The sequence below is a fragment of the Schistocerca nitens genome, chromosome 6 (genome assembly GCF_023898315.1).
Source record: "Schistocerca nitens isolate TAMUIC-IGC-003100 chromosome 6, iqSchNite1.1, whole genome shotgun sequence".
In the NCBI taxonomy this organism is placed as follows: Eukaryota; Metazoa; Arthropoda; class Insecta; order Orthoptera; family Acrididae; genus Schistocerca; species Schistocerca nitens.
The window spans coordinates 390,480,894-390,496,639 of NC_064619.1; the positions used below are offsets into that span (position 1 = coordinate 390,480,894).

General features: G+C 37.5%; 2 protein-coding genes across 3 annotated transcripts in view; one reads left to right on the plus strand and one right to left on the minus strand.

The window, feature by feature from the left end:
• LOC126263142 (trafficking protein particle complex subunit 13) overlaps positions 1–12,333 on the minus strand; it is a 255,521-nt gene extending 243,188 nt beyond the window's left edge. For both annotated transcript variants that reach the window (XM_049960175.1, XM_049960176.1), the window contains exon 1: positions 11,978–12,333. In XM_049960175.1, the coding sequence (XP_049816132.1) occupies positions 11,978–12,020 (43 nt within the window). In that variant the 5' untranslated portion in view covers positions 12,021–12,333. The remainder of the gene's footprint in view (positions 1–11,977) is intronic.
• Positions 12,334–12,585: 252 nt separating this feature from the next.
• Positions 12,586–14,317, plus strand: LOC126263141 (AP-1 complex subunit mu-1). Its single transcript, XM_049960173.1, has one exon. It carries the CDS (start codon positions 12,700–12,702, stop codon positions 13,966–13,968), a length of 1,269 nt encoding a protein of 422 aa, XP_049816130.1. The 5' UTR covers positions 12,586–12,699; the 3' UTR covers positions 13,969–14,317.
• The last annotated feature ends 1,429 nt before the right edge of the window (positions 14,318–15,746 follow it).

The following is a 15,746-nucleotide window of genomic DNA, read 5'->3' on the forward strand; positions in this document are numbered from 1 at the left end:
CCTACCAACTCTGCCTGACTACCCTGTGGCAACAACCACACTTATCACACATCACAACAACTTAAAAACACAGAAATCTAATTAAAACTATTAGCGCACTTTCCAGTACCACAAATTTTCATAATTTATGAGATGCAAAAATTAGACTTACTGGAAAGCAATTCAGATGTACGATATAATGCGACAAGTTAATTTTTCCACTTAAAAAACATAACTCCGGCAAAATATCGCCTCCTAAGCACAATGCAATTTTACGTGATAATTTAAAAACAAAACCATTGATCCCAAGATCTTCAACAGCCCAGATGAATGAGTTATAAAAAATGAATTTATACATAAAATATTCTTCGCACAATCACTTTATCCTATGAAAACTGACTATTTTTAACCAGTAACATAAAAACAGCTTTAGCCAGGCACCAGTGCTACCAACCCAAAAATCAAGTGACAACCCCCCCCCCCCCCCCCCAATTTCACACTAAAATCTTAGCTGTTGTGACAGACTGATCTGTAGCATGTCCCAACATACATGTTATCCCAACACCTGCATTAGTTTGGAGGGTGACAATCTGATTGAGAGTTTGTGAAGCCAACAAATGTGATTGAGAAATAAAGGTTATGGCAAGAGACTGATCTGTAATGGATCTAAATGTCTACATTTGAGCTGCAGTTAGTTTAAGGCACTTTTCACTATAACAGTGAAATTGGAAGGTAACTTCAGAAAACATTAATTTGCTACAGATATTTTCATGCATATTATGCACATACACATCAACTATTAAAACTGCAATGGAAGCCACTATGTAACTCATATGAACACATGGATCTCAAAACAGCAATAGATGGTACACAGAAGTATAAGTACAGCAGTTACCAGTATAACTGATCTAGATGTTTTCATCTATAATACCTATACTTTGAGATATAAATCTTTTGAACTTAAATTTTGAGTTAGTGATGCCAATACTTTGGTCCTCATTTTAAGTGAAGTTATTGAAATACCTCTGAAACTACACATCAGATCAAAAATTTCATTTTGTTTGTCTCAGAGGGAGACATCCACTGATACCACGCTCGAGCTGCCATCTCACCTCGTGCATGGGTGGTAGTGGGCCCATTTTAAAATTTTCAATGGGAACCGCCATTTTTTATTACAGATTACAACTCTAAAGCAAAACCTACATACATGTTCTCTGAAACATTTTCTTTGTTCTGCCACAGATGACGCTATGATCAGAGGAAAGAAGTGAGTACACAATCGTAATTTGTGATGTACTACACAATGGCCCTTGAATATTCAATGGCACGTGGGACCACACCTCCATGCTGTGAGGGTAGGACAGGCCAGCATTTCATAACTTCTAAGTGGAAACCTCATTCACAACATTATATTCCTCCAACATATTCGATGTGCCATTGTGGACATGTAGCAAACTACAGTGTATCATAAATGGCAGTAAACTGCAACTGGAGCTCACGTTTTGTGCGCACATAGAACAGATAGTGGCTCTGAACATTACAATATTTACACAGTGTTTATTGCCTGCACACCGATCTCTCATTTGGAGAACACATGTGCAAGTGGACGATGACTGTTGGAATCACAGAAGAAAAAAAATTAAATTATCCTGATTTACAGAGAATGTAGGAGAAATGTTGAGGCTGCTTTTGCCTTGAATGCCAAGTGTTTTCCAGAGAAAGTTCACTCTTGTTCATTTTTTTACAAGGTTGTGAACACCTTTATATCTGATGCCAGCATCTAGACCAGCAAAAGGAAATGAAACAAACGTGTTACAGGAGAAGATAATGAAATAACTGTACTAGTGGCAATGCACCACAACCCATGGATTAACAACCAGCAAAAAAATTACACAACAATTCCGGTAGGTTCATAAGTAGTATTGTCATACTACTACACCATCATAAGTATCACCTATACAACATCACTGTATCACGAACTTCAAGGCACCGATTTCTATAACTGGATAGTGTTTTAGTGTTTCGTGAGTGGGCATGTCAACAAATGCAAATGACCCCCATGTTCTTTGCCAAAGTACTATTTTCCAATGAGTCTACTTTCACAATGGTACTGTTAACAGGCATGACATGCATTGCTAGAGTGTAGACACCCCCCTCCCAGTTATAGCAAGTTGACCATCAACGTCCTTGGTCAGTTAACATACAGTGTGGCATCACAGGGAACAAACTCATTGGTCCATGTTTTATCAACTGCACAGTGAATGGATGGAAATATCAAATGTTTTTGGAACAGGAAGTACTGGTACTACAGCAGAATGCTGCCCTGCATGTTCGAGAACATATGTGAATTCAGCATGATGGTTGCTCAGTGCATTACGCAATTAAAGTATGAGACGTGTTAAACCTTGATTACATAGGCTGGTGGATCAGCTGAGGTGCCCCTATTACTTGGCCTGCTAGGCTACCGGATCAGATGTTGCCGGATTTCTTTCTGTGGGGACATTTAAAAGATAAGGTGTACCAGCAAGTGTCAACAGGCTGTGAGGGCATGGTTGACCGCATCAGAAATGCCTGTGATGACATTCCTCCAGATATGCTTTTATCCTGTGTACTGTTATTTTAAAAGGGATCACTAAGTGTATGGGAGCTGGTAGTACTACGTTTAAACACAAACTATAATAGGAAAAGTACAGTTCATTTGCCTCAAACCATGGCCACAATGACGCATCAAGTAGTCCAAAGTTCAATATGTTTAGGAATACAATGTTGTGAAAGGGGGTTTCCAATTAGAAGTTATGAAGTACTGGCCTGTCCTACCCTCACAGCATGGAGATTGGGTCCCACATGCCATTGGATATTCAAGGGCCACGGAGTAGCACACCATAAATTACGACTGTGTACCCATTTCTATTCCTTCGGTGAAAGAGCAATCTATGGCAAAATGAAGAAAATGCTTCAGAGAAAACATCTGTAGATTCTGCCACAGAATCTGCAATAAAAAAAATAGTGGTTCCCACTGACAATTTCAAAGTTGCCCCTCACCATACATGCACAGGGTGGTGTGGGGGGTCAAGTGTGGTATCACTGGATGACACAACTCGAGACAAACAAATTGGAATTAAAACTTTTTTTTATGCGATGTGTAATTTTTGAGATATTTCAATGTCTTCAGTTGAAATGAGCACACTGTAGACATAAGTATTGTTATTATTAGTCATTGCAATTTTGCTGGTCAGTTCTCTAGGAATGCTAAATATAAAAGGAGGTGTGAGGTAATGTATTAAAAAATATTTTGAAGCTGCTGCATTAGAGTTACATGGGGACATGGGAGAAGTAGTAATAATAATGTCAATATGCAGGTCACTTAACTGGAAATAAGGCACTTTCACTAATATTCAGTCTGTTGGAAAAGGTCACTATAACTGCCCGTGAGGACTTCAGTATAAACACTGTGAATGGATCTGTACCAAAGCAGCTATTTCTTAGCATACTGCACAGCTTCAACATGTTTCCCTCTTATAAATAGCCTCATAAGAATAACAAATAGAACGGAAAGTCTTTTTACATATTTTTAAACACGAACACTGCAGAAGTAGAAATTCTTAATACACATGTAGGGCTATAGTACCTACATACGGCAGGCATTAAGTTTTCCTGTAGGACTATAAAAAGTCTCAGTTCTCAAATAAAAAAGGTATAAAGGCACCCTGTTTGTAGAATATCTGAAAACTTATAAGAAAATATATTGACAGGTAATTGCAAAGGCAAAACTGCTAAGAAAAGATAAGATAACAACGCTGCCAAGCAATCCGAATAGGAAATTGTAAAAAAAAAAAAAAAGAGAGAGAGAGAGAGAGAGAGAGAGAGAGTGTGTGTGTGTGTGTGTGTGTGTGTGTGTGTGTGTGTGTTGGAGTATGCAGTGGCACACTCTAGTGTAAGATTTTTATGTTCCTTAATATTTGTAAGTGGTGTTAGAGATACTGAACTCCTTGAGGGCTGTTTTTGATATTAATATTGGAAGAGTTTGTTGTGGTTGGTTAGTGAGTTACTTTGATGTTGGCAGTTATACACAATAGATCAGCTCTGAGGTTTGGAATTATTAGTGTTGTGTGCTGCTTATGTTTGGAGATTTAATTTTATGTTTTGTTTTTAGTTACTTATCGATGTGACAATGAAGTTCATGAGAAGGTCCTTGCTTGTTGCAATGGGGACAACATATTGAGCAAGATTAAATTCTTTCAGTTATTACCTTTAACTGCAAATGTGAGGTGTTAATGTTTGTGGAGAAGATATAAGACTGACCAAAGTTGCTGCACCTTGGACCAGTGACCAGTATATGTGGCTTTGTAGGTGGGACAACACATGGCATTCCATACAGACGAGTCCCCGGTTTGAGAAGTGTATGCTTGCTACTTGAGAGACTGTGTGATCGGCATATTGTGTTTACCATTGCTGGATAACCGATTTGTGTACCTACTTACTTTGGTTGGTGTATATGTTTTTGTGGTTTTACTTTTATTGTGGAATGTGTGTGGTATGGCTAAGTAAGGATGGCAAGAACACAAATGTAAGGATGTAGAGGCTTATCTCACTAAGGGTAAGATAGATACTGCCTACAGGAAAATTAAAGAGACCTTTGGAGAAAAGAGAACCACCTGTATGTATATCAAGAGCTCAGATGTAAAATCAGTCCTAAGCAAAGAAGGGAAAGTGGAAAGGTGGAAAGTATATATAAAGGGTCTATACAAGGGCGATGTAATTGAGGACAATATTATGGAAATGGAAGAGGATGAAGATGAAATGGGGGATGATACTGCGTGAAGAATTTGACAGAGTACTGAAAGACCAAGCCAAAGGCCCCGAGAATAGACAACATTCCAATAGAACTACTGATAAACTTGGGAGAGCCAGAAATGACAAAACTCTACCATCTGGTGAGCAAGATGTATGAGACAGGTGGAACACCCTCAGACTTCAAGACGAATATAATAATTCCAATCACAAAGAAAGGAGGTACCGACAGGTGTGAAAATTACCGAACTGTCAGTTTAATAAGTCATGGTTGCAAAATACTAACACAAATTCTTTACAGACGAATGGAAAAAAAGGTAGAAGCTGCCCTCGGGAAAGATCAGTTTGGATTCCACAAAAGTGATGGAACACACGAGGCAATACTGACCCTACGACTTATCTTAGAAGGCAAACCTACGTTTCTAGCATCTGTGGACTTAAGAGAAAGCTTTTGACAATGCTGACTGGAATAGTCTCTTTCAAATTGTGAAGGTGGCACGGGTAAAAACCAGGTAGTCAAAGGCTGTTTACAATTTGTACAGAAACCAGATGGCAGCAATAAGAGTCGAGTGGCATGAAAGGTACACAATGGTTGAGAAGGAAGTTAGACTGGGTTGTAGCCTATCCCTGATGTTATTCAATCTGTACATTGAGCAAGCAGTAAAGGAAACAAAAGAAAAAATTTGGAGTAGCAATAAAAACCACGGAGAACAAGTAAAAGCTTTGAGATTCACAGATGACATTGTAATTCTGTCAGAGACAGCAAAGGACCTGGAAGAGCAGTTGAACAAAATGGATGATGTCTTGAAAGGAGGATATAAGATGAACATCAACAAAAACAAAACGAGGATAATGGAATGTAGTCAAATTAATACAAATGACACTGAGGGAATTAGATTAGGAAATTAGACACTTAAATTAGTACATGAGTTTTGCTATTTGGAGAGCAAAATAACTGATGATGGTCGAAGTAGAGAGGATATAAAATGTAGACTGGCTATGATAAGGAAAGTTTTTTCTGAAGAAGAGAAATTTGTTAACATCGAGTAGAGATTTAAGTGTAAGGAAGTCTTTTTTGAAAGTATTTGTATGGGGCATAGTCATAAATGGAAGTGAAACATGGACGATAAATAGTTTAGACAAGAAGAGAATACAAGCTTTCAGAATGTGATGCTACAGAAGAATACTGAAAAGTAGATGTGTAGATCACGTAACTAATGAGGAGGTATTGAATAGAATTGAAGAGAAGAGGAATTTGTGGCATAACTTGACTAAAAGAAGGGATCGGTTGGTAGGACACATTCTGAGACATCAAGAGATCACCAATGTAGTATAGGAGGGAAGAGTGGAGGGTAAAAATCATAGAGGGAGACCAAGAGATGAATACTATTAAGCAGATTCAGGAGGATGTAGGCTGCAGTAGTTGCTCGGAGATGAAGATGCTTGCACAAGATAGACCAGCATGGAGAGCTGCATCAAACCAGTCTCTGAAACTGAAAACACAACAACAATGTGTGCAAACCTCTGTTTCTTGTACACTGAAAAAAGTGTTAGTGCAATTATTTATGAATTTTTTGATTGTTGAAATTATCTTGGATTGTGAGTGACGAGTAGAGTGGAGTTTGTTTTATTACATTATTAAACATTGTCAATACTGCCTTTTGTTAGGTTTTGTGATTTTTTGATGTGTGTGTCTGTAATGACTTTTAGCTCTTTTAGTGTAATTTGGTTTATGATTTTTGTGTTGTATTCTATTGGTCTTTCAAGTAGAGTTAGTAGGTCAACAGATGTTGCTGATACCATCTTTTGTTAGTTTTCGTGATTTTTCACTATTTGTACTTGTCCTGTTTTTCGGCTGTTTTCTTTAAGTGCAATTTGGCTTACAAATTTTAGCAGTGGTGAAATACAGGGAGTGAAAGGCCATGTACAACTCATACAGAAACTAGACAGCAGTCATAAGAGGCTACAAGCATGAAAGGGAGGCACTAGTTGATAAGAGAGTGAGAGAGTTGGGTTGTTTTGGGGAAGGAGACCAGACAGCGAGGTCATCGGTCCCATCGGATTAGGGAAGGACGGGGAAGGAAGTTGGCCGTGCCTTTTCAAAGGAACCATCCCGGCATTTGCCTGGAGCGATTTAGGAAAATCACGGAAAACCTAAATCAGGATGGCTGGACACGGGATTGAGAGTGAGAGAAGGTTGTAGCCTATCCCCAATATTGTTCAATCTGTATTGCAGTCCAGGCTCAGCAGCCAGAGAGAGTGGCCGTGTGTGTGTGTGTGTGTGTGTGTGTGTGTGTGTGTGTGTGTGTGTGTGTGTGTGTTTTTGTAGAAAGAAGGCTTGTGCCCAAAATCTCAAATGTGTAACAGTCTTCTTGTGCCTGTCTCGAACTCAAAATTTGCTCCATATGGTGAGCAGCCATCTATCTTTCCACATCATTTATTGAGTAAAAGGATCCATGGAACATGAAAGTAAGTAAGTAACTAACTAACTTTTGTTGTTATTCCATCTTTGATTTTAAATGTGGTACACTTACACACAGCACAAGGTTAGATCGTGAAGGAGTAACAGTGATTTAAGGCTCAAATGTAAAATTTCAGGAGGTGTAGAAGTAAATATCACTTATTAAACCATATTGCTTCACAAATTGCAAATCCCTTGGCTCACATTTCTAATTTATCATTCACTGAGGGAGTGTTCATACACAGATTAAAGATTTCTAAAAATGATACCTTCATTCAAAAGTGGTTTTGGGTATAGAGTTGTAAATTATCAACCCATGTCACTCCCCTTTACATTCTCTAAAGTATCAAAGCGTTTAATGAAACGACAAATTCCCAAGTACTTAAGCCACGAAAAGCTACTGAACAGTAATCAACATGGTTTTCGACCAGTTAGAAGTACAGAAACAGGTACACCGGATTACATGGATGAAATAATAAGGAACTTGAAAAAGAACAGTAGTGTTTTGTAGTGTGAAATAATGACAGGATTTTTAATAAGTGTAGTCACTGGGGTAAGGGTAATTGTGGAAATGAAGAGAAAACATCTTGAAAAAATGAACTGAACTTATATAGCACTCCAATACATCAATGTGAATGGTATTTGATGTAAGATTGTAAACTTTGAGTACATTTTGTTTTTAATTTCCTTTAAGGGATACAAAAATGTTAATTGATTTAGTTATCTTTGGAAAGCACAAACACAACTGCCTATGAGTAAAGACTGACAGACAGTGGTAAACATAATTCTGCTCTTTTAAATTGTTTAAAGTGATCGCAAATGAAATTTTAATATGCAACTGTATTCTTGTCAACTGAAAAGGCATGCTTGGATCAGATGGTGTTCAGTTTATTCATAGCATTACAACATTTTTCCTTGTGTCAGTCAGCTGAGCCTTAATTGCCGGTTCATTTAGCTTTGTTACAACCAAGCGTGCTCCATTAAGCTCCGTTTAGCATTCAGATTTCTTTTTAACATGACAACAATGTTTCTCCTTTAGTATAAATTTATGTGACAGTAATCCTGGTGGATCTAATGAATGTAATAATTCTACAGAATGAGGTAATGGCAGAAGTGAAATTGTGAGAATGGGTCATGAGCCACGTTTGGATATCTCAGTTGGGAGAGCGATTTTCTGCAAAAGGAAAAGGCCTCAAGTTTGAGTCTCCCTCCAGCACATAATTTTAATTGTGCCAGGAAGTTTCATTCTACAGGATGTTTGTCGTTTCAAAACGTCAACTTGTACGATGGGCAGAGATAATGGACTACCGCAATGGTCACAGTTACTATCTATGACAATACTGTATACAGATAAGGGCACTAAAACAAATAAAATTGCATTTGTAATAAGGTCATATGAAAAGAAGCCCTCTCATTCACGATTCACAACTTAGGTTCATAAAATATAGACATGAAGATGGGCAACAATGATACCATTATGTCTGTAACAGTTAAAAAATCTCTTATGTTACAGCTTTCCGCAAATATTAAGTTTTAGCACAAAATTGGTATGCAAGGTCAGAAACCGGTTAAGAAACCTTTCTAACGACATCTCATTCACTCATGTGTGATTAGTATATGGTGAGAAAAAGGGCTGTTGACTTGAGAAATAATATAAATCATAAGCTGGAAGTACTGAGAATAAGAGGGATAGAAAACGTGGTTTGTAAAATAGATCACATGGAACTCACATCAACTCACTCAATATCTGATGCAAAGAAAGTCAAAACAGATGTAGCACATGGTGGTGTGTTAGGCCACCTACTTTCTGTTATTTGTACAAATGACATACAATCCACAGAAAATGTAGCTATGATCAAATTTTTTGCAGATGACACTAGTGTAATAGTGAGTAACGTTAAGGAATCTCTGTCTACAGCAACTGATCAATTCCTCAAGTCCATAAATTCATAGTTCAATGCCAACAGGCTGACTCTCAGTGTGAAGAAAAATTACACTCAGTTTGGAAAATGAATCAGAACCAAGATATCCAACTGGTACTGGGTGGTCGATCAAGACTTAAACTAGAATCTCTCTCATCAATTTGGCACGATTTGCTCCAAGCATCATTTCGGAAGAATACTTCTCAGAAGGTGCTAGAATCGCTTACGTTGGCTACTTCCAGTCGCTTGCATATTATGAAATAGTTTTTTGGGTTAAAACTAATAGTGAATTAGATGAATTACCTGAAAGGGCTATTCAAATTTTGTGACATAGATCTACAAGCAAGCCCCTACTGTAACCGGGTCAACGGAAGCATCCAATTCTATCTGTCTGCTTTGACCCATGGCGTAAGGGTGTTGGGTGTTGTGGCATGTGACGTCATTACGGCGCGGACTTTGAATAGGTTGTGTTTGTAGATGTCGCCATGTTGTGTTTGATGGTGCCCTCTCAACATTTGTTGGTGGTAAGTAATATTCCCCCCCCCGAGTTGTAATGTTTTGTGTACTGAATGTGTGTTAATTTAAGTAGGGATGATAAGACCTTTGAATTTTTGAGGTGTTGTGGTTTTGGTTTGTTTTTCATAGTTGTAGGTGGTGGTTTTTTCATATCAACAGTTATGATTGACCTATATAGGTCAACGGAAACGACCGATCCCAATTTCCGTAGTTTTATATGTAGGTATTGGTGTTTTGGTATCGTCAGCTGTGGTCAAGGGAAATGTCTGATTCCAATTTTTATAGTGTTTGCTGTAGGCGTTGGTGTTTTTGTTTCGTCAGCTGCAATTTACCTAGCATAAAAGGAAGTGTCCGATTCCTGTAGTTTTTTTTTTTTTGTGTGATTTGGGATTGTGGTGTGTGTGTTTTTTTACTGTTGTATTTAGCTTGCCGCCTCCTTCAAACCCCCAATTTCTCGCGGCTGCCCCATTAGTTTGATTGTATTTTTGGAGGGAAATGTTACTGTCTTATTTATACATATTTTCGTGTTTCTTGCCGTAGTGACATCACAGACGCCATATTGGAGATGCTTAGAACAGCAATTTCCGCCATATTGATGACGTCATGTGTCAATGCTGACAGGTGGAATCGGACACTTCTGTAATCCCCTGTAACCTCCCTATACATATACAAATGTTTATGAGAAGAGCTAAATATGGAGACCTGCAAACTAATAGCAATTACTATAGCTATGGAAGGGATAGACCAAAGATCAACATGTAAGCCACTATTTAGGAAACATGAAATGCTACCATTTTCATGTATTTATATACCAGAAAATATAAGTATTACAGAAGAAAATTAAACAGCAGCAATCCATGTGTCACCCATAATAGATCTGTACTCAGCTTCCACACAAGGCAAATAAATGATGTACTACAAATACAACAGAAAAATTACAGCTCTTCTTCAGAAAGGCATATACTCTCCAAGCATCAAACTGTATAATGCATTACCCCAATCCACAAGAACTGTAATGAACAGATACAATTTAAAATCAACCATGAAGAATTACTGGGCCAAGCACTGTTTCAATACAGTAAAGGTGTATCTTGGAGGGGAGGGGGGTGGAAGACACTGTAGCACAAATTAAGATTGACTCTGTAAAGCATGTAGAGCAATAATATATTGTGTAATGTTAGTTTTGCTAAAATGGCGGTACACCATATGTGAGAGTCCTGAAAAGTGTATAGCAATTAATGGTCCAGTATCTCGTTAACACTGTAAAAGATTCATAGGATCAACAAATAAATAAATACACAACCTTTGCTTCCCTCCATGTAGAAGAAATTTTACTTAGATGTGTGAGCCACTTTGGACTCATTTTTTTATAATGCACTTCCATCATACATAAAGACATATGAAAAGGAAACGGCTCTTTTAGAGCAGAGTTAAAAACATTTCTTGTTAGGAAATGTTTTTGAAGCATAAGTGAATATCTTAGTTTGAAAAAATACTAGACCCTCATTTACTGTTGAGTACTTTTTAATCTTATCAGATGTGCCATCTATGTTGTGTCTGTGTAATTGAACAAAAATATTTCTAAGTCTGATTTCCTGTTTCAAATGCAATGCAACACATCTCCACAGAGTATGGTGCCAGCTGCAAGAGAAGCTGTCATGGATATAATGTGGGTGTTTGGATGTATGTACCCTTCAGAAGTGTAATAAAATTTGTTATTTTTTCAGAAGTGCAACATAACAGTTTCATGGTCTAGATATATCACTGAATATACTTTTGTGTAATATGTTAGCTCGTTGTAGACTAGTAACATGTAATGTACTTTCCTAATTATATACAAAACGAAGTCGTTAAGGCAGTGTTAAAGCACTGGTGTCGCTTGTGGAAGGAGGGAGGTCTTCGTCTGTCCGAAATTCGCGATCAAGATTTTTGCCAACTTGCTAACATGAATGTTAGGACGGTTCGTTTGATAAGGTTAAGTCAGATCTCCTGCCCTATCTTCATCTACTATTCTACTTGGTATACATATATTATTACTTCTGGTATTTAACTGTGAATAAACACACACATTTTCCTCACACAAGTGACTTCCATCATAACGCAGTATTTTGCAGTGTGACAAAACTAACTTACTCCCTGACAACACAGTATGCAAAAAGCGGAACGTGTTAAGATTATAATGGAAGCTTACGGCATTTGAAAAGAAAACAAACGATGCATAAAATTTTCACATACCCTACATCACCGTAAGCAAATTATACGGATACTCGTATTATTCTGTTAATAATACCTAAAACCCATCCGTTACCTTTCAAAGCAAGAATGTGCTCGTTTCTTTCCTTGCCTTCCATCTTTCCACAATCCAATGGCGTTAGGAACACCACTCGTTGCAAAATACTGAAATAAACTAGTTTCTTATATGATGCCCAAATGACAACGTAAGCTTTTCTTCATTTTCAGATTAGAATTTCGTACGCAGGTAATCTGTATACGACTGAAATCATAGTATATATGTGTGTCTAGGAAACTTTCATAAAAGCGTTGACTTTGCAAGAGGCTTAGCGACGCACTATTCACTCAATTCCGAATAAACTGCATCAATAACATAATGTCAACACATGCTGCTCTTGACACATTCACATTCACCAGCAGTCGCAAAATGACAATCAAAAACAAGGTAGCAACGCGTGATTCTCGCATCTCTAAATAAGTTTTTTTGTGTTATAGTTTAAAGATATTTTCTAATAATGAAAAACAGCAAACCCAAAATATTGAAACGTTCGTTGACGATAACTTTCCGCGACTTTTTTTTCCCCAGCGTCTTAATGTTTTACCAATTCACCAAGTTGTGTCAACCGACCGGATTGTCGTCTGCTTATCGTTGGCGACCAGTGATCTTCATACATGAGTAGTATTCGTACTATGTGTCTTTGCAGGGGTGGAGTTGTTTGGTTTGATGTGTGTGTCGAGTTGTAAAGGGAGTGTTAAATGTGTTTATTGTGTGAAGCAATATATTGAAGTTCACAGAAAATGTCGTCGTCTTCTGTATATATACTCGATGTGAAAGGCAAAGTTCTCATATCGAGGAACTATCGAGGCGACATAGACCTTGGTGTTATTGAGAAATTTATGCCGTTGCTTATGGAGAAAGAAGAAGAAGGAATGCTGACACCAATACTACAAACAACAGAATGTACTTTCGCCTATATAAAATATAACAACTTGTATATTGTTTCCACCACCAAGAAGAATGCTAACATAGCCCTGGTGTTCGTTTTTCTCCATAAAATAGTGCAGGTAATGATCGAATATTTCAAAGAACTAGAAGAGGAAAGTATAAGGGACAATTTTGTTGTAATATACGAGTTGCTGGATGAGCTAATAGATTTTGGTTATCCACAAACTACGGATAGTAAAATTCTTCAAGAATACATAACACAGGAAGGCCATAAACTTGAAATTCAACCTAGGATTCCTATGGCTGTCACAAACGCAGTGTCATGGAGATCTGAGGGTATAAAGTACAGGAAGAACGAAGTATTTTTGGATGTTATTGAATCTGTTAATTTGCTGGCAAATGCTAATGGAAACGTCCTCCGCAGTGAAATAGTGGGGGCAATAAAAATGAGGGTGTACTTATCTGGGATGCCAGAGTTGAGACTTGGATTGAATGATAAAGTTCTTTTTGAGAGCACAGGCAGAGGTAAATCGAAGTCAGTAGAGCTGGAAGATGTCAAATTTCACCAGTGTGTTCGTTTATCCAGGTTTGAGAATGATCGTACAATATCTTTCATTCCTCCAGATGGAGAATTTGAATTGATGTCTTATCGTTTAAATACACATGTGAAGCCATTAATTTGGATTGAATCTGTTATTGAAAGGCATGCACACAGTCGGGTAGAATATATGATTAAAGCAAAGTCACAGTTCAAAAGGAGATCCACTGCAAATAATGTTGAAATTGTTATTCCTGTGCCTGCTGATGCAGATTCACCAAAATTCAAGACAACGATAGGGAGTGTGAAGTATGCTCCAGAGCAGAATGCCATCACCTGGACTGTCAAATCATTTCCTGGTGGTAAAGAATATCTCATGCGTGCACATTTTGGTCTTCCAAGTGTTGAAGGCGAAGATGTTGAAGGAAAGCCTCCTATTCAAGTCAAATTTGAAATTCCATATTTTACAACTTCTGGAATACAAGTACGTTATCTTAAGATAATTGAAAAGAGTGGTTACCAAGCTCTCCCTTGGGTTAGGTATATAACTCAGAATGGTGATTACCAACTTCGTACAAACTGAATTCTTTCATGTTTAATTTATGACAGCTAAGTTTTATGTGAAGAAAACTGTTGTGTGAATGGATAACACTGTTATGTATCTGTTAAAACTTTGTAAATATTTTTTTTGAAAGATCTATATTCCATATTGTGAACTTATATTCTGGAGATGAAATTTAGACAGTGAGAGAATTTCATAACTGTTGCGGTACTTGATGTTTCATTAATTTTATGCAAATCAATGCACATGATCTTGTAAAGATATTGCACTTCGCCATTAACTGAGTGTGCATTTAGTACTACATTCCTGGCCACTGATTGTAAATTTCTTTTTGAAAAACATGTTTCTAATAAACAGTATTAAATATTTATTTCTTGATTGATTGTCCCATTCTGTAATTTTTTTCCAATGCAGTACTATGTCTGCACTGCAGTACCTTTATCTAAATCTTGTTTAGTTTGATCATCATGCTTAACAATATAATTTTTCGAGGAGACAGGTTGAATATTAGCAAATTTGCAAGTTTTTATATGGTTCTTTAGATTTATGGAAAAGTGTTGCATTTAGTATAATTGCATGTTTTCGAGAATGACATGCCCTCATATATCTGCTCAAGGGGTAAGAATGGTATTTATTTGCCTTGCTTGGTTTTAGCATAGTTGAAGGGTAAAATGAACTATGGCTGCCCTCGTCCCACAAGGGAATTAGTGGGCTTGGTTCCAATGATTTTGAGCTCCCTAATTTACGTGGAAAGATATTTTACCAGTCTGAGAATAGTAGAAATGTCTTTTAGGATTTCAATTCTTTAGATGTTAGCACATATTAATCAACGTCTTCATTACAAGTCTAACAACAGAGTGCTTCATTAAAAGTTTGCTTGTTGGCACCAACTAGTTATTGCTTTCACTGATCATTGTGGGTACATTAACCATTGTAAAGAAAAGTAACCTTACAAATAGTGTTTTCATATTAACAGTGTAATAAGTAAAAATAGCAGATCTTACAATTTCCCTGAATTGTCCGTGTGTTTAACACACACTGCCATACCCATAGTATTAAGTTACCTTCAGTGTTGGAAAGAACGCCATGTCTGTAATATTTTGGGAAGAACATCTTGGTGAGGACTGCTATGCCCATAATATTACAGGAGTGGCAGTCCTCACTAAGGTGCCTAATATACTATGGGCATGGTATTCTTTCCTGCAGTGAATGCAATAAATACTACGGGCATGGCATTCAAAAGTGTTAAGTAATGGTGTCGTATGGGAAATAATTTGTTGATTATCTTCTTTGACTTGTTACATTTACACTGGACTCGCATTTGGGAGGACGACGGTTCAATCCCGTCTCCGGCCATCCTGATTTAGGTTTTCCGTGATTTCCCTAAATCGTTTCAGGCAAATGCCGGGATGGTTCCTGTGAAAGGGCACGGCCGATTTCCTTCCCAATCCTTCCCTAACCTGAGCTTGCGCTCCGTCTCTAATGACCTCGTTGTCGACGGGACGTTAAACACTAACCACCACTTGTTACATTTATTCATGCTTATCTGACAATGCTTGTGTTTATTGATAGTGACAACTGTGATATTTTGAACTGTAAGGCAGTGTTTATTTGTTTGCCACGAACCATTGTAATTACAGTATGAGACATGTCAAGAAATACATTGCAAAAAATGTAATTGAACAATGGAAAATCCAGGCTGGAATGTAACAATATTATGAAAAGGATAGTTGCTGCTCACCATATAGCAGAGATGCTGAGTAAAAAAAAAAAAAAAAAAAAAAAAACCCCGTCAGCAA